At 34.7% G+C, this 17,934-nt stretch overlaps 2 protein-coding genes across 2 annotated transcripts; one reads left to right on the plus strand and one right to left on the minus strand.

The window, feature by feature from the left end:
- Positions 1-833: 833 nt before the first annotated feature.
- On the plus strand, positions 834-2,496 carry LOC111487646 (transcription factor TCP21-like). Its single transcript, XM_023135125.1, has one exon. The coding sequence runs from the start codon at positions 874-876 to the stop codon at positions 1,783-1,785; it is 912 nt and encodes a 303-aa protein (XP_022990893.1). The 5' UTR covers positions 834-873; the 3' UTR covers positions 1,786-2,496.
- Positions 2,497-6,227: 3,731 nt separating this feature from the next.
- On the minus strand, positions 6,228-12,854 carry LOC111487681. The gene is made up of 16 exons (XM_023135175.1): positions 12,730-12,854; positions 12,562-12,656; positions 12,289-12,468; positions 12,085-12,151; positions 11,090-11,256; positions 10,921-10,987; positions 10,769-10,842; positions 10,620-10,683; positions 10,206-10,534; positions 9,736-10,099; positions 9,542-9,642; positions 9,375-9,415; positions 8,648-8,840; positions 6,976-7,120; positions 6,689-6,822; positions 6,228-6,429 (listed from the first exon to the last, which is right to left on the minus strand). Exons 1-16 carry the CDS (start codon positions 12,770-12,772, stop codon positions 6,280-6,282), a joined length of 2,214 nt encoding a protein of 737 aa, XP_022990943.1. The 5' UTR covers positions 12,773-12,854; the 3' UTR covers positions 6,228-6,279.
- Positions 12,855-17,934: the final 5,080 nt, after the last annotated feature.

A 17,934-nucleotide genomic window follows, 5' to 3' on the forward strand; every position in this document is an offset into this window, starting at 1 on the left:
CCAAAAGCTTTTAAACAATATTTTCTCTTGATTTTTCTATACATTTTTTAAAATTATTATTATGATAAGATTGAGTACGGTCTTATTATTTAAAAAAAATGGTGCCAAATAGTCTATTTTTTAATTAAAAATTTGTTTTATCGTGCTAATTTTTTATTCCAATTTTACCCTTCTATTACACTTTTTTTTTCTTTTTTTGTATATTTTTTATTTACACGTGTGAATTGTATAATTAATTTAAATTATTTATTTTAAATATATGGATAATTTTACATGATTGATTGAATAAAAATTATATAATTATAAGTCTCCAATAAATTAATATTTTTTTATGAATTTTTTCCTCTCGGTCGTGTATTGATATTTCTCCAAATAGAAGTGTGGAACCGAACATTCAATTGTAGGTTCGGTTCTCGTGTTCGCAAATCTGTTTTTACACCATTAAAAAAATATATATATATATTTTTACTTTAAAATTAAAAATTATAATTATTAATCAAAACAAATGTATGTCATAATTACCGGAGTTGTATTTTTCTATAATTTTTATATATTTAAAAAAATGGGAGAAAGCATTTAAATAATTTGATTGCAAATATAAAAAATAATAGAAAACAATGACATTATTATTATTAAATTTTTGAACAAAATTAATTGTAATATATAATAGCGATGAAAAGTAAATAAAAGAAGCGCGTGAAACTCAAACGCCCACCATCAAACCAAGCAAGCCAGAGAAGCAGAAAATGAGAGATATGAAAGTGAGAGATGTGGGGCCCACCCAATGAGAGAGAAAAAAATAATAAAATAATAAAGAAAAGTGGAGGCAGCACCCATGTGCCTCCTCCTGTCTCCACCAGCTGCTGCTTCTCAATGATTAGAGCCCNCTGTTCCCAAACACTCTCTTCTTCTTCAAACCCCCAAATTCAGCAAAAACTATCTTCAAATCCTTCAAATCCGCCATTACCAGACCTTCAATTTCTTAAAGCCATGTCTGGTTCTGATGGCGTCGCTCACAACAATGGCGCCATAATTCCCCACTCCCAACAGAGCAACCAGACCACCAACAATGGCGCTCTGCCTCTCAAAAAACCCCCTGCTAAGGACCGCCACAGCAAGGTTGATGGCCGTGGCCGTCGTATTCGTATGCCCATCATTTGTGCTGCTCGTGTCTTTCAACTCACCCGCGAGTTGGGCCACAAATCCGACGGTCAGACCATTGAGTGGCTCCTCCGTCAAGCAGAGCCCTCCATTATTGCCGCCACTGGCACCGGCACTACTCCGGCTAGCTTCTCCACCATCTGCGCCTCCCTCCGTGGCACTCCTGCCACTCTTTCCTCTTCTTCTCCTGCTTCTCTCGACCATAAACCCCTTTTGCCTCCTGCCCCTTTCATTCTCGGTAAGCGCGTTAGACCTGACGACGATGCAGGTCATAAAGACAACGACGGCGGAGGCGGCGGCGGCGGTAACGGTGGTGGTGGGGCCATTTCTGTCGGCCCTTCTGTTGGTTCCATTATGGGTTCAGCTGCCGCGGGTGGATACTGGGCGTTTCCAGCTAGGTCGGATTTCGGACAGGTATGGAGTTTCGCCGCTGCTGCAGCTCCGGAGATGGTGATTCAACCGACGGCGATTTCTCATCAGGCGTCGTTATTCGCTCAGCAGCAATCAATTGGAGAAGCCTCGGCGGCGAAAGTGGGAAATTACCTTCCAGGTCATCTGAATTTGCTTGCTTCTTTATCAGGTGGACAGGGAAGTTCCGGGCGGAGAGACAACGACCACCGTTGATTTAATAATCCCGCCGTCGTTCACGGCGGCACTGTAACAATTCTCTCTCTCGTGGGTGTTCGTGTTCATAGAATTATATAAACTACCCTTACCCTCTTCTTGAATTTCTCTATCGTTTTCATTTCCCCTTCTGGTGTGGAGCTTAGAATCTTAGGGTTTTAGGGTATTGAATTCTTAGCTTAAAATGAGTTAATCTCTAGGGTTTTCTTCTTTCTTAAGATTGATTAGGGTTTTTCAGCTTAGAATCTTGAGGTTTTTCATTGCCAGAGGAACAAAAAAACAAAAAAACACAAAAAAAGTGTGTTTGTTTTTCACAGATTTTGCTATATTACCCATAATTAGCAAGAACTGTGTTAATTTGGGTGTTTATTGATTCAAACCCAGTAAAGCTTTTTCTCCATTTCAATGGAAATCCATGGTTTGTGTATGATCCGCCATTGATGGGTTTGTTCAAGCTTTTCTTCCTCTCTGCAACTCCTCTGTTTTTCTGCACTCTGTAATTTTCTTAGTTCTTGGAAGATTCCACGCCATTTTCTCGGAAAAGAAAAGGGAATTTTCTGGGTGGGAAAATTTTTGGGGATAATTTCAGCTTTGAATCTCATGGATTCATTGGATTCTGAAACAGCCAATGAGTTGTATTCTTTTTTACACTCAAGTTTGTGCTCTGTTTTCTTTTATTCTTATTCAATGCCATTCATTTGTATGCTCGTACACTCTGAGCTGCTTTCAATGCCCTTTACTGTATGCTTCCCTTCTCCCCTTTCTCTTCTCAAATTATTCGTGGCTTGGACGAAGAACGCTATTTGTCGAAAACCCGTTAATCGGGGCGTTCACGAAAGTTTCGTACACTGTCGTAGTATATATGTTAAAACTATCAACTCGAGTATAATTCAAATAGTTAAAACGTGTATCATGAATTTAGAGTTTAGAAGTTTGAATCATGAGATGTACTCCGAGAGTGTTGTAAAATTTTCAGAAGCTCGGGCTAACTTAAATGTTGTTGTTGGTATGTTTTGATCGTATATTAAATGAATTGAGTTGATTAATATTTTTTAATAAGTCAAATTGAACCAAATGAGATCTCACAATCCACTCCTTGAGGTCCCGTATCCTAGCTAGTACACTGCCCGATGTCTAACTCTAAAATCATTTGTAACAATTCAAGCGTACCACTAGCAAATATTGTATGTTTTGGCTCATTACATAAAAACGCATCTACTAGTGAGAGGTTTCCACACTCTTACAATAAATGTTTCGTTTCTCTCTCCAACCAACCAGTGATCTCACAATAATCTTCCACATAATTTCTAAAAACTCAAATTTCAATATTATGACCTAATCTTCCACGTTTGAAATATATAACAAAATGAGGCAAATCAGAGATACGGACGGTATCGAGGGCGAGGACGGGAAATGTACTCCCAGCCCTTGTTCCCGTTTACCTAATGGCTAAAAAAACTCTTCCCACTCTTCCAATGAGGTAGGTCTCAACCTCGTAAGATTAAATAGACATCTTTACTTAGAGTGGATAATTAATCGTCGAGATTATTTGGTCTTACCCTTTCCGAATTATCCACCCCACTTGTTAGGTCATTATCAAAATGTTTTTTTTTTTTTTTATAGAAAAAAAAGTCATAATTAATTAAATAAAAATATTATCATTTTCAAAACCATATTTTTGTCTTTTTCGTGGATTTAAGATGACCATTTGACTTGTTAAGATCTTTGGACAAATCCTTAAAGATGATAAGGGCTAGATTTGGTATTTTCTAATTTTGTTTATATTTTTTTTCTTATTATAAATTAGAAAATATTGCTTAAAAAAAAAAATAAATAATAAAATATATATATATATATATATATATATATATATATGTATGTATATATTTTTAATTTTCAAATATATTGCTAAAAAGGCATGTTGGAAGGTTGTTCATTCATTTAAAATTATTATTTATAAATTAATGGCTTTGTAATAATGGAGGGTTTTAGTGATAAAAAAAAATGGACCATTCTTATTAAAGGAAAATAGGAATAAATTTTTCATAATTTTTTTTTTATTTGGTAATTTAATAATTTAATAGCCTAGCAAATGTCACGGTCGTACATTTTTCAATTGTGTAGTGTCGTGATATTGACATGCTCACGATAAGGTTTGAGGGGACAACAAGCGCTTATTCATTTTTCCCTCATCTTTGTGGCTTCGTCGAACTTTGGGCGAGGTTTGTCTTTGCAAGTCAAACACAACTTGTGGAGAATCCATGTTTGCTTGGCTACACACGCTGCCTGCTCGTGCAGGTTCAATTTTCTGTGACCCAACCGATTGTCTCTATATTAGGTCAAGTTATTTGACTCAACCTTGCCTTTACTCGGGGCCAAAAATTTTTTATGGGTCACGTCACATCTCATCCTATCATCTTAGTTCCAAATTGACATGGTTATTATGTCTTGATGTCATCTCAAGTTCTGGGATGTCATTGGTTAGCTTTAGCTTGCTCGGTCATACTCAACAAGAACAGGCCCATGTGTCGTTCATAACATTGGGATATCCTGAACATCATCTATTGAAATTCTGTGATCCAACCTCCAATCCATGGGTGGAGGTGCAATATGGGCACACTCATGTCTTCAAACACTATTCTTGAAAGACCCATTTTAAACATTTGAAAACCTAAGACACTCGTCTTGTAATGCTGACCCTCACTGTGGCACATGCAAGTAGCTTGCTTAGGCCATAGGGCTGAAGGGTGGGGGAGAGCCGACACCATGCCTTCCTCTAAGGTACATTTTGAAGCATTTCCAATTTGGCAAATGTAGACATGATTTTAGCAAGCGGTCATACGGTGTAGAGCGTCGTTCCAGTGTTCGATTGGTACCAAATTTAGCAATTTTTAATCTTTCATATGAATGAATTTACTTCTAGAGCTGCATTTCCAAACTCCTTCCGAAACCCCAACTTTCGAGGTTAAGACCCAAGGCTCTACCCAACCCTTTATCAAGCTTATCTTTGTCTCTCATATTGACATCATTGTCTCATCTCACTTACGCCTCAACTTGGCTTTAGTGCACATCTCATTGATGTGTTAGATGTGCATTGCCACCTTGATCGCATCATAACACTCATCTTTCTTGGCCCTCACATGGCCAGATGATCTCACTTAAGTATCGTAGCTATGCTTTCCGTTACGTGAGGGTCATAACCTAATCTCTTCATAGTATGATTGTGACATTCTCTTTCACTTAAACTAGTCATCATACTGTTCAATAAATTATTAAAAAAACAAAACTAGAAATAGATATTATAACAATCTCAATTTTCAAAAAGGATAAATGAGAAAAGCCAAATATTTGTGAAAAAAAAGACTACCAAAAAAAGGGTCTTTTCTTAATTTATTTATTTTATTTAATGGTCCCCAAAACTTCATTATTTCAATTTTTGACCTTCCCTTCAAATTTGATTCTTTATGTTTTTTTTTTTTTTTTTTTTCGTTTGGATGTTTGTGGTTTTAAAAGTTTCTGTTTTGGGTCGGTTTTTATTTGATCCTTTAAAATTTTAAAATCTTCGATTCGGTCCTAGTCGTTTAGTTAATGAGTTCCAACCTTCCGCTCTAATATTCTCGAAAGAACGCTATCAATTAATTGTAAAATATAAGAATAAAATGGATATTTTAATTTTGTTTAAAGTAAAGTAAAATAAAATAACTTTTAAAACTTTTCTAGGTACTTCCCATGCAAATTTATAACGAGGAATCAGATAGATAAGGGACAGCAGGACCCCAATAATTGGGGAGGCCCACAAACATAACTCCTTTATTTTTTCTATTTCTTTTTTTCTATTTATTTAAAAAAAAAAAAACATTATTATTATTATTATTATTATTATTATTATTATTTATTATTTTTGCTACAATGGCCCACCAAATTAATTGGCGTATTGAGAAAGTGGGGGAAAGTTTTAATAAGTGGGGACCATCTTGGGTCAAAAATCTTAGTTCTTCATGGCTCTGAATCATCTTTCATGGGCCCATAGGCCCACAGTTAACAAAGTGGGCCCAAAATCATTCTCTTGAATCTCGTATCCCAAATTTGTGGATATGGGGCACTAATGGGCCCATGAAAGCAGGTAACCCTCACTTGATGGGCCCTTCTTAATGGGCCCATGTGTGAAAGTGGGCCAACCCTATACTGGGCTTTTGGTTCGTTGACTTGTGTTTGTCAGCCATAGCAGTGGGTTGGTTCCAGACAATATTCTTGACTTAGTTAGTTAAAGAGTCATTCGTCCATTAAAATCAAAATTCAGTAAATTATGTTTTAACACTTTAAAAATTAACCTTTTATGTGAAGGTAATATTAAAATCACTTCCAAATATATTTAAAAGAATTTTGGAACAAATATTAAAACATGTTTTTTTTATTATAAATCTTATTTTTTGAAAGGGTGACCCACCAAGAATTGAACTACAAGTAAAAAGACTGAGAGGAAAAAGTGGAAAATTAAAAATCAAATTTATATTCATCCCACCTATGAGGGTCATCCTCATCGCTTTCATTTTCATCGGCCTTTAATGGACTGTGAAGTTCACCAACACATTCTTCCTTTCCTGTCTCCTGCACTTCTTCTCCTTCAGGTTTTGCCACTTCCTCCTGTTCATACAAACCATTTTCTTTTCAAAATTACTTTTTAAATTCAGGGTGGGGTCAGGGAGAATGAAAAAAATCGAGTGACAACATGATGAAATTGACTAAACCAAGTGGAATTGGTTTCTTTTAAATGACTTTTTTTTTATGGATTCAATTTTAACAAGTAGTTAAATCACCGCTGAACCCAAAAGCTTAAGTTGATGGGTCACAGTAAATTTAGTTGGTCACAAGTGATCAAGTGATCAAGAGAAAGAAAACGTACATTAGTTTCAGGAGACAACTCTGGGAGTTCCTCGTCCCCAGTATTTTCAGTCAATTCATCTTGATTGGACTCTTGTTTTGCCTTATTAGCAGCTTCTTTCAGCTGCCCAATCAACGATAAAAATTGGGAGTGGTCTGCAAAAAGTTTCGACTGTAAGGCCATAATACCCAAACCAACAGATCATAAAAAAATTTAACAATACAAATGGACAGAATTACAAGAAAAAGACATCATTAGCCATATTGCATGAAAAGATCAGGAGAAAGGGCAAATGAAATAAGCATTACCTGTGGCACGATTAGTTACAGCATCAGATAAGCGAAATGGATGATGGCGTTCTTCATTTTTGAATTTTAGTTTAATTTGATGGCGTGTTTTGCCTGGAAACAACTGTTGTATCATACAAAAATCCGTTCCGAATTGTCGAACAGCCTAAAAGGTATGCGAATAAAGAGTTTAGTTCGATGCTAGAAAAAGAGCAGACCATAAAACCATCCAATTGGTTCAAGATGATGACATTCCAAATACCAACATGTTTAACCATAGACACAAAAGCAATTTCGTTAATAGGCAAACAATGCAAGAACCAAACTACAACGCGTAAATTGCTACATAATTTTTTTTTGAATACTTCACTTCACAAGATTTTTCAAGGACTAAATCATAACAAAATTTAAAAACTACATGAACTAAATTTTTACCTAATATAGATAAGTGACTAAATCATTACAAACTTAAAAGTACAAGGTCCGTACAAATTTAAAAGTATAGAAACCAAATAGTTGCCTACTAAAATTCATTACTTGGATAAAACTCTCAGGATCGAAAGTAGTATTTCACCCAAATACAAAAGAACAAGGCAATAACCCTAAAGGCCAAAAGGATACCAAAAGTTTTACTAATTGTCTCTAAGGCCAAAGGCTTGAGTTTTTGGAGTAGACGTTCAAGAAAGCTTCTAGATAAATAACCGGGAAATAGGGTTTAGATTTGCCTTCCCCCCACCTATTTCCCGGTTATTTAGTTAGAAGCTATCTTGAACGTCCACCCTATTATGTCTCCATTCAAATTTATAGCAATGCTTTCCGCTTTGTAGCACAGGAGAGAGACCATTTATGCAACGCTCTATCAAAAGGATATGTTCTTAGACAAAGGTTCCAAGTTTGTTCCGTTTCAGTCCAACACCCATTAAACAGGCAACCTCTAACGTGGGAACTGTTTGAGCTTTCCTACCATCTCCCGACTAGAAGCTAGAACCTTTCTCCAAAAAAGACAGGTAATATAAAAATTGCTCCAAGCCAATCCAACCAAATAATATCACCCTCTAAACCATACTCTTCATGCCCGCCTATATGATGCCAAATTATTTTCTTTTATACAAAACCGGTCTTGCATTGATAGGGAAAAAAAAAAAAAAAAAAAAACAAGGGCATAAAAAAAACTAAACTCACAGAAAGAAACTCAACTAAAGAATGGGGCTCCAATCAAATAAAATGAGACCAAAAATATAATTATTGTCGTCGGAATCCAAAGAGAAACATAGCACCTAATGCGGAACCAGATATCACTAGGGTCCCTTTCAATCCCAAAAAAGGTCCTATTACTCTTCTCTCCACATAAAAGTCACACAACCCACAAAACTCCCGCTTGCCACAAAATCTCCTCCGCATCTAGAAGATGGATGGAGAAGGGTCCCCTCAATTATGTAACTAAAACCTCACACAAAACGATAGCCAAATTCATTAAATATAATCATATAAGAAAAACATCCATCTCAAGACAATCTAACTTTTTTAATGCTTCTGCACTCTTATAGGGAAAAAAAATTCAAAACCAAGTTAACTCAAGTTTCAACCAAGTCCAAGAAACAAGCTGAAAGTTTTGGCCCTTCAGGACAAGCAGAATAAATAAACATCAAGTAGGAATACGAAAATTCTTGGGGAAAATAGGAGGTTTAATTACCTCATAAAAACGCTCTGTATCGTGCTTTGACCACTTTATACGTGGTGTTTTGTCCATGAAAGAATGGTAATTAAAGTAAGCAGAAGTCATGTCAACTACATCAGGGGTTTCCTCATCATCGGTACCTCTACCTTGTTCAGAAGCAAGGCTTTCCTCTCCATCATTGAAACTTTCCACACCGGCAGTGTCAGTTCTGGGCATAAAGAAACAAAAAGGAGTAAAAAAGAAATCTTTTCTCACATCTCAGACAAAACTAAAATACCATGAAAAGTAAGTTCCTTGATTTCCACAACACTAATACAAAATGTTCAAGCAGAGAAGCTTTGGCCAGCTTTTTAAAAATGCATTCACTGGAATTTTCCAAATTACCCAATTTCCAGCATCTCCTATCTACCCTCTAGAGATTGGCACTCCCCTCGAACAAATCCAGAATTTCATCAAATTTTCTCACCTTCTCATTCAAAGGAGGATTTTTTTCTTACAGTATTCTCCAAGATCCATTTGTGCTAACATGAAGCCTTCTTTGTAATTTATCTTAAATTTAGGCTTACCCTCCCCCTTTTATATTTATATATTTCATCTCATTCACAAAATAGTGCTTTATGATTCATTACATAACAATTGCATCTATCACTACACATTTAATTCATTTATAAAAAATAATGACAATAAATTCATTATAAACAATTTATAGAATTAAAACAAAGATGACATGAAAGTTTTGGACCTCTGATTGGTTGCTGATTTTCTCATGCTTGCCTCTTTCTTCTACATTAAAAATAGTAGATCTCATCTCGTTAGTAAACATGAGACAGAAAATAGCTAAAACCCACCAACCAGAGAAATAAAATCATCAGTTCTGTGAACTTCTGAGGTACGAAAAATAATATGTACCTCTAACTTCTCCTTGTACTCGTGATAAATAATGAGATCCCTAAAACTTATCTTTTGAAAGTCAATTTCATCCTCCGGAGTTTCCAGCAAAACCTTGTTTACTGTGAAGGCAGAAGATAATTAACGATCTGACAAAAGCATATTCCTTCATTAACTATACATAGTGATTGTAAGAGATTTAAAGAAATAGTTACCTTGCCTTCTATTCCGACGAGTTGAATGGGAGAACTTCTTAGGACGCTTTTCGGCTTGAGTATCGGGAACTGATTTATTAGACTGCTTGCGCTTCCGAGCTGGTTTTTCACTATCACTAGATGGTTTTGAAGACTTTTTTGAAGCTTTTTTTCCTCGAGATGTGCCAGCTTTTGAGGTTTCATTGGGGAAATTCCTATTCTCGTCAACACCATCTTCTGGCTCATCAGGTTGATGAGAAACCTTCTTTCTTGACTTCCTCGAAGTTTTGCTCTGCTCGATTTCTTCACCAACTTGGGAGAACATCTCTTGCGGCTGAGAAATATTTGATTCCATTGAAGGTTTTCCTTCGCCAGTCTTACCACTCTAAAAACCTCAATTACAAAAATAACGTGTTAAAATAAACAAACAGAATTGCAAAAACTAAAAGCTATTGCATATTCAGTTACACATTTCAAGTCATTTACATTACCACTTCTCTTGACGGATCTTGATCATCTGAATTAAAATCATCCACCAGTATGTCATCATAAGAGTCAAATGCTAATGGCTCTACATTAACTGGTGCTTCAGTATGCTGGTTGACAGGAGTGTAACCATCAAAGTTGATCGATGAATCATTCAGAATGCCATCAAAATCAGAACCAATTGAGGTGTCATGCATGCACCTAGTATCATGAGAAATAACTTGTGGAGATGGTGGAAGCATGTTAGAGATTTCAGGCTGAGATATTTCCATGCAAGCGTCTTCTTCTGCAGTTCTTATTTTGGGCTTTGTTGTATACTTGCAATCAGGTTGTTCTGAAAATAATAAGAATTTAATTAAAGCATAATATTTCCAAAATGATACAACTATAACACAGAAAATTGGTTGAATTTGCCTTACCAGATGGACTAGTGTCACCAGAACTTATTGTATCCATGGTGATATCAGCCCCTGCCCCACGTTCCTGAAACCTTAACCATACGTCAACGAGTGAAGAAAGATGCTTTCAGAATAAACAACTTCACTTGTTGACAAAACCAGAATTTCACCTCGATTTCCAACCTTTGTTTATCCAGATCTCCATCATCACTGGAGATGGTTGCTTGCTTAAGGCTTGCAGGATCTTTAAATGTATGAGAACAAACATTAGAACAAGCACAATCGAGGAGGAAACGTGAGATAAGAAATGTCAATAACTCACCTGCTTCATTCTTTGGTTGGTTATGAAAATCATCTAGGTATTCCAATTCGTAAAATATATCAATATTCTGAAAATAAAATTACTATTAGTACAGAATTGAGCAAAAGAAGATGTACTTAAAACCTTAATTTCTCAACCTAGATTTAATACTCAAATATTTAGCACATACCTCTTCCGGAATTTTGCCATCACTGAAATGTCTGTCCTCAGTTTGAATTGATCCTAGTCCACTTTGATCCAAAACCGTAGCCTCATGAGCTGTAGAGGAACTTGGAGTGGAATAATTCAATATTCCCGAATTTCTGGTATCAGTCAATTTTTTCACTCCAGCTGGATCTAAGGAGAAAGTATGAGATTGATTGGATCAGTCACTTTATCATCTTGAACATTAATGGAATACATGTGTCCGTCACAATGAATAACAAGACTCGGATATTGAAATATAAATATTAAGAACAACCATACTTGAACAGGACTTGTTCTATAGGTTGTACAACTGTGTCCTTGAGTTCGAAAGAAAACACAGTAAGTCTAATTCAGAATACTAGCACCCTCCAGCTCAAGACTAAACCACTACGATATTACTTCCCCGCAAGACCAACCCTCTTATTTATAACAAATATTACCAATAGATCCCAACAAATACCTTGCTAGTTCTTATCCTTTGCTAACTGTCTTTTTTGGGTCATCGTACATGTCAAGTTGAAACCCATACCATTCAATTCGCAGTAGAGTAATATTGCAATTTGCAAGTACTTAGATGATTGGAAAGAACGTTACATAATGTAAAATAATATATTTGGATAAATTACAAAATTGGTTCCTGTTCCCAGAAAAATATTCAACTAGATCCCTACGGTTTTAGAAGTTTCAATTTAATCCTGAGGATTAACTTTCATTTGGTCTCAATGATTGTGGCTAATTTTAGGGACGATTTGTGAAGATAGAAATCATGGGGACCTAAATGAAATTTAATCATAGAAACTAAATTGAAATTACATCCAAACCATTGAGATCGAACTAAGACTTTGCCCAAACTATAGAGACCAATTTTATTATTTCATCTAAGTATTGAATTGTCGAAGGTATCACATCATCTTATTTTCATTTCATCTTTCAAATGTATCATGCAAATTCCAACTAATGGTTTAAACTAGTACTTACCATCGGTAGTAGAGCCCGAAGGAAGAATCCTGCCACAAGAATCAAAATCAAGCTGCATAGAGTCTACCTGGAAACAACAAATGTCCCTACCAAATCAAACTTACAAATGAAATAATATATAGTTGTATTAGAATAGAAAGATCCATGTGGCCAACTTTCTGGTGTTTTGGCACTAAACAAGGTCGACAATAATAAGCAAATTACCATTTTAGCACTTTCCACAGAGGGAGGATGTGAACTGATGAAATCAGATCTTGCGGTAGCCAAGAGCATATCATCTTCAGATTCCTTGTTCTCCTCTATCACAGGAAGTTGGGATGACGATTGGATTGATTTTGTATTTCCTCTACCATCGTGACAAGATTTAGCATCTGAGACTGTTTCCTGCAAACAAAGTAGATTCATAAAAACATTTTCTCAGAAATATCCCACAAAATTAATCGTCCATCACTCAGGAAGATACCACACAGGTCTTACCTTCTTATCCTGAGAATGAGTACACGATTGTGGTGCCAAAGTTGGCTTTTTAGGACGTGGTTTGATCTTTGGTTGAAATCTACTCCCAGTTCGGGCTGCAAAAAACCAATATCAATAACTCACTATCAAGAAAATAGAAATGCACAAGTTGATGTATGCAAAACTTACACGAGATGCTAGGATCAGAAAGAATGTCATCAAAAGGGTCCATAAATGAAGCCTTGAGTTTATCCAACACCAACAAGAAGCCTTCGGATGATACAGAAGCTTCTGGTTCCTTTTTAGTATGTAAGAAATCCCAAGTAAAAATGCACAGATATGTTTAGGGACAAATAGAGCACATAAAAAGTGCAAAAGGATAATTTCAAGCTGGGATTTGTGGAAGTGGTTACCAAGCACAAGAAGAACTCTAAAGTAAAATTACTTGGTCGTTAGGGACAAACAAGAGTAATTGCTAAATATGGGACAATTATATGGGGGCTAAATACATTTAGGATGGTTAATTTATTGGACATTCTTTTTCTTACAACGTTTTCCGAATGTCTAACATAGTGAATTCGATTCTCACAACTTTCTCACTACAAGAAAGTTGTGAAAACATAACAACACCTAAACTATAACATGCTGGAATTTTTCTTGCACCATCCTCGCTGTGAGAAAGTTGCAAGAAAAACTACAATGCCTTAATTGTATGTTGTTGGAATTTTTCTCGCTGCTAATTATATAAATGGTACATAAATAAGGACTAACTGCACAATCTAATACAAGAATTCATAATCTAACAACCAATCGGAGACTCAATGAGGTGAGCCTTAACAATGAATCAGTTGTGATCATACATTCTTTAAATGTTCAACTACGAAATTTTAAGTGTAGTAAATGAGTTGATTCATGGTTGAATAAGCTACTGATATTATTAGGTTCTTTTAGTTGTATAATTGTATTAGCAGCAGTTTGTTACAGAGGCAGGTTGTTCTTTATAAATATGTAACCCTGTTCGTGCAATTAGTAATATTAACAGCTTAGTCATTCAACCATTATATTAGTCTCTCTTATCTCTAGAGCTCCTTACCAACAAAGGAAACGCAATTGGCAGCGTGAGTAAGGCATGAAGCAAACAATATAAAATTCTGACTTCTTCAAGTTACACGAATTACTGATTCGTATAACTGACTTAAGTATTTAGGCAGTTCACTTCTGAGAGTACTGCTTTTTCTATAATTCTTGTCATTGGGCCATTTCCAACCGCACCATTTTTTTAATTAAAGCCATTTATCATCATGTGCTCGCAACAAATTTTGTGTAAGGCTAATGAACCAAAAAGCCCATCATAAGATCTAATCAAACTCGTGTAACAACTTGATCAGACATAACATTTCAACTACAGAAATTACAAGGAAGAAAATGAAAGGATAATGTACTCTGAAAAGACTACTTAAAATCACGATTTATGTTAATTCAGCTGATGAGATTAAAAAATATATACTTCTAAAAATTGGCATTCTTTCTCGCAATGTCTTACACTTGCAAAACAATGTGAGAAATCATGAGAAAGGGCATAATCAAGCAGCCTACAAACAAATCAAAGATAAACATCCAACAAAAAAGAAAGGCAAAACAAATTTAAGGAAGAACAAAATTTAGCATAGAGATTTTGAGCGTTCTCAGTTGCAAAAAAAGTGTCACAATCAAGTCCCAATAAACAATAAATAGTTAAACAATCGAGAATATCAATAATAAAAGTACAAAAAATAAAAAAAAAATTGGAACTTTGCATTCTGTTTCTTTCTCGCACATGCAATCCAATGTGAGAATGAGCACACAAAAAAGCCTAACAACCAAAAACAAATCTAAGGAAGAACAAAATTTATCATACAGATTTTGAGCAATCTCAATTGCAAAAAAAAAAAAACGTCACAATCAAGCTACCAATAAAAATTTATAGTTAAAACATTACAAATTAACAATAATAGAAGTACAATAGATCAAAAATTGACAAGACACTTTTGCATTCTGTTTTTTCTCACACATTCAATCCAATGTGAGAATGAGCACAGAAAGAAAAAGCTAACAACCAATCGTTCATAGTCAAATATCTCCAAAAAAAAATCTGCAAACAACTCACATTCTGTTCCTCAGGATATATACTATATATGTAAAAGGCACTATAGAGGAGAAACTTGATCTCACCACTGTGCCTTCTACCTTTTAATAATAAATCTATTCTGCTCTTTTTTTTTTTTTTTTTTTTTGTTGAAGATTATTAAGGGCGTTAGTTAAAAATGATAGATCAGAAGCAAGTTTCTAGGTAGAAGTTGTTGCAATTCTCAAAGATTAAGAACTTAAAAGGACTGGATAGAGAACACGAAGAGAATGAGTCCAACTTTGAGAAGCTGCAGTTTAGTAACCCTCTGGCCATTGCACATGACATCAGACCACAAATGTAGAGTCTCATTGAATTGTATTTGAACATTAATTATGGTTCTAGATATTGTTTCTAAAAAAAAGGGAGACGAATGGAATCAACAAATTTATAAATCTTAAGGAACAGCCCATTCCATGTTTCAATGCTTTACCATTCGATTTCTGTTGATGTCAAGAATCCACATTCTCATTTTCCTCATCTAGATAATTCATCTTCCTCTATCTAGCAATATATTCTTCATATTTAATCTTGATTCTAGTCAATTTGTGGAGATTTGCAAAGAAAGGACATAATTGAAGGATTTAAAGGGAGGGAAGAAGAGGCATCATTACCCATATTCAATATGTTGATGACACACTTCTTTTAAGTAAGTACAATCCAAAAGCTTGCAGCTATTTTTAAATATTTTTGCAAAGGCATCTGGTCTCACTATCAATATGGAGAAACAACCTTGATTGGGCTGAATGTCAATAGACGAAACTAGTAAAGAAACTTTACTCCTAGGAAGCTGGGAAGGACTTTTGCTCATCTCTTACCTTGGAATGCCTATTGGAGATAATCCCAATAATATTTCCTTTCAGGACCCAGTGATGGACAAAATCAGGAACAGCTTGCCTAGTGGAGGGGATTTCCTGTTTCTGAAGGAAGCAGATTAACGTTAGCAAATGTTGTTCTCACAGGCATCCCCCTATATTTCCTTTCCATTTAGGAAATTTCCTAGAAAGTCAGCCCTACCATTGAAAAGATTATTGGGAATTTCCTTCGGGAAGGGATCAATGAGGAAGGAGGAAACCACTTGGTTGGCTGGAGAAAGGTTACGAATCCTTTGTTGTGTGGTGGTCTAGGGATAGGTGATCTGAGAAGGAAGAATTCAGCCCTTTGTCTGAATGGTTAAAGGTGCCCTTTGGAGAAAGGTTATTGAAAGCAAAGTTTGGTAAAACTAAAGGGTAGAGGGTTTCTTAATAACAGCAAGAAGCTTAAATACAGCCCCTGGAAAAAAATATGCAAAATCTGAGAATAGTTCCTTTTAATTCAATTGCAAGAAAAGAACGTCTTTTCAGAGTTTGCTAAGAACACTAAGCCAAGTAGTCTAAGGCTAATTTTTACATCTTGCCAGTAGTCCATAACTGCTTAAATACCTTAGAAAGATTGCAACGAAGACATCCTCATACGGACCTTTCCCAAATATGTGCCTCCTTTGCAGACAAAGTTCTCAATCCAGCAGCAACCTCTTCCTTCATTGTCCTTTTGCTTGTAAGGGTTGGTGTTTCGTCCTGAATACTTTCAATTTGGCTTGGTGCTCCTAAACTTTAGTTGATGGTCTTTCTGAATTTCTCTCAGGCTGTTAGTTAAAGAGAAAACTATAATTTTATGGTCGAATTCTTACAGAGCTCTTCTTTGAGCTTTATGTAAAGGAGGGAACAGCAGATGATTTTCAGAAAACTCTTCCTCAAGCAGTTTCTTTTGTGAAAGAGTACACTTTAATGCCTCTACTGAGAGTGCTTTACACATTTTTTTCTTCCTTTTTTTTTTTTTTTTTTTTTTTTTTTTTTTTTTTTTTTTTTTTTTTTTTTTTTTTTTTTTTGTAATACACAATGATTGTTCATCAATCTGGCTTGGAGGACTTTTATGTTGTGATCCTCCGTTTTGGGCTTAGGGATTCCTCGTCCCTGATGCATTAAGGCTATGTTCTTCCTCTTTTGATAAATATACTATTTCTTTTTTTCGAATTGTATGGCTGATTCATGTCCGAATCAGAACAACCAACACGCAAAACCACGTCCCAATTTGCCACACGACTGTTTTTATTTACGCTGCTATTCAGCCATTGTTATGCCAAAGAAGAAATAAAAACAAAAAATAAAAAAAGAAACATTCGTTCTTTCATTAGACAAGTGCTAATTTGTGTTTTTCAAGTGAGAAAAAAAACGCAGATGGAAACTGAGGGAGTACCTGTAAAACAAGGGAGTAGAAAACCAGTGCCAAACCCTAGGAGGAAGGAGGCTACGGCGCCACGAACGGAATAAACACGATGGCGCTGATAGAAGTGAACGGTAGAGAAGCGGCGGCGACACCGAGCTGCTGCAACGGAGGAGGAGAGGGCGCGAAGAAGTGGCGTGGAACAGTTTATTTTATTTTACGAAGTGGGCTTAGTCTTGTTTTTTTAAAGCAAAAAAGTGGGCCGATTTAACGGGGACGTGGACTAATTTGATTTTCTTTTTCTAATTTTTTTTCCAATAATATATATATATATATATTTATTTATTTATTTATTTTTTTTTTTACTTCAAGGATAAACTAATAAAAATATTTCAAAACTTTAGCTCTAGTTTAAAAATATCCAATTTTCAAAAAGATTTGATAATAGTTTAAATAATATACTTAAATTAAAAAAAACTTTTAAAATATTATTTTCCCTAAATTTAGATAGATAGAGTTATTATTTTATTTCAAAATATTATCTAGTTATTATTTTATTTAAAAAATATTGATAATATTTAAAAATACAGTTGAACTTTAAAAATTCTTGTGAGTAGTCCAATTTAAATATATATATATCGTGTATAAAAAATATTCCAGAAATTTTAAAAGATTCTTAAGGATATTTTTTTAACAAATTATTAACTATTTATATCTCAAACTAATTACAAATATATTTTTTAACTGGTTTAAAATTTATAAGATTTATGAATATATTTAGGCATTTTTAAAAAATTTAAAGATATAATTCTTCAAATCAATTTTGGAAGAAAATCATTTTTATTTTATTTAAAAAATAATCTAAAACTTATAATAACCTTTCGAATATACTTTAAACTTTATAAAATTTTATTAATATCTTTTTTATTTTTTTTTTAACAAATTAAAAAAATACTATTACTAAATATCAATAATAATAATAATAATTATTATTATTATTATAATTATTTCTAAAACACATTACTAAG

Source organism: Cucurbita maxima, unplaced genomic scaffold, assembly GCF_002738345.1.
Source record: "Cucurbita maxima cultivar Rimu unplaced genomic scaffold, Cmax_1.0 Cma_Scf00012, whole genome shotgun sequence".
Classification (NCBI taxonomy): domain Eukaryota; kingdom Viridiplantae; phylum Streptophyta; class Magnoliopsida; order Cucurbitales; family Cucurbitaceae; genus Cucurbita; species Cucurbita maxima.

Excerpts from the sequence above, each read along its gene's own strand:
- LOC111487681 (XM_023135175.1), bottom strand. The coding sequence starts at position 12,772 with ATGGACCCTTTTGATGACATTCTTTCTGATCCTAGCATCTCGT. Across the intron at positions 10,988-11,089 it reads ATGGCAAAATTCCGGAAGAG|AATATTGATATATTTTACGA; the intron begins GTATGTGCTAAA and ends TTTTATTTTCAG. Across the intron at positions 9,643-9,735 it reads TCGTCGGAATAGAAGGCAAG|TAAACAAGGTTTTGCTGGAA; the intron begins GTAACTATTTCT and ends CTGCCTTCACAG.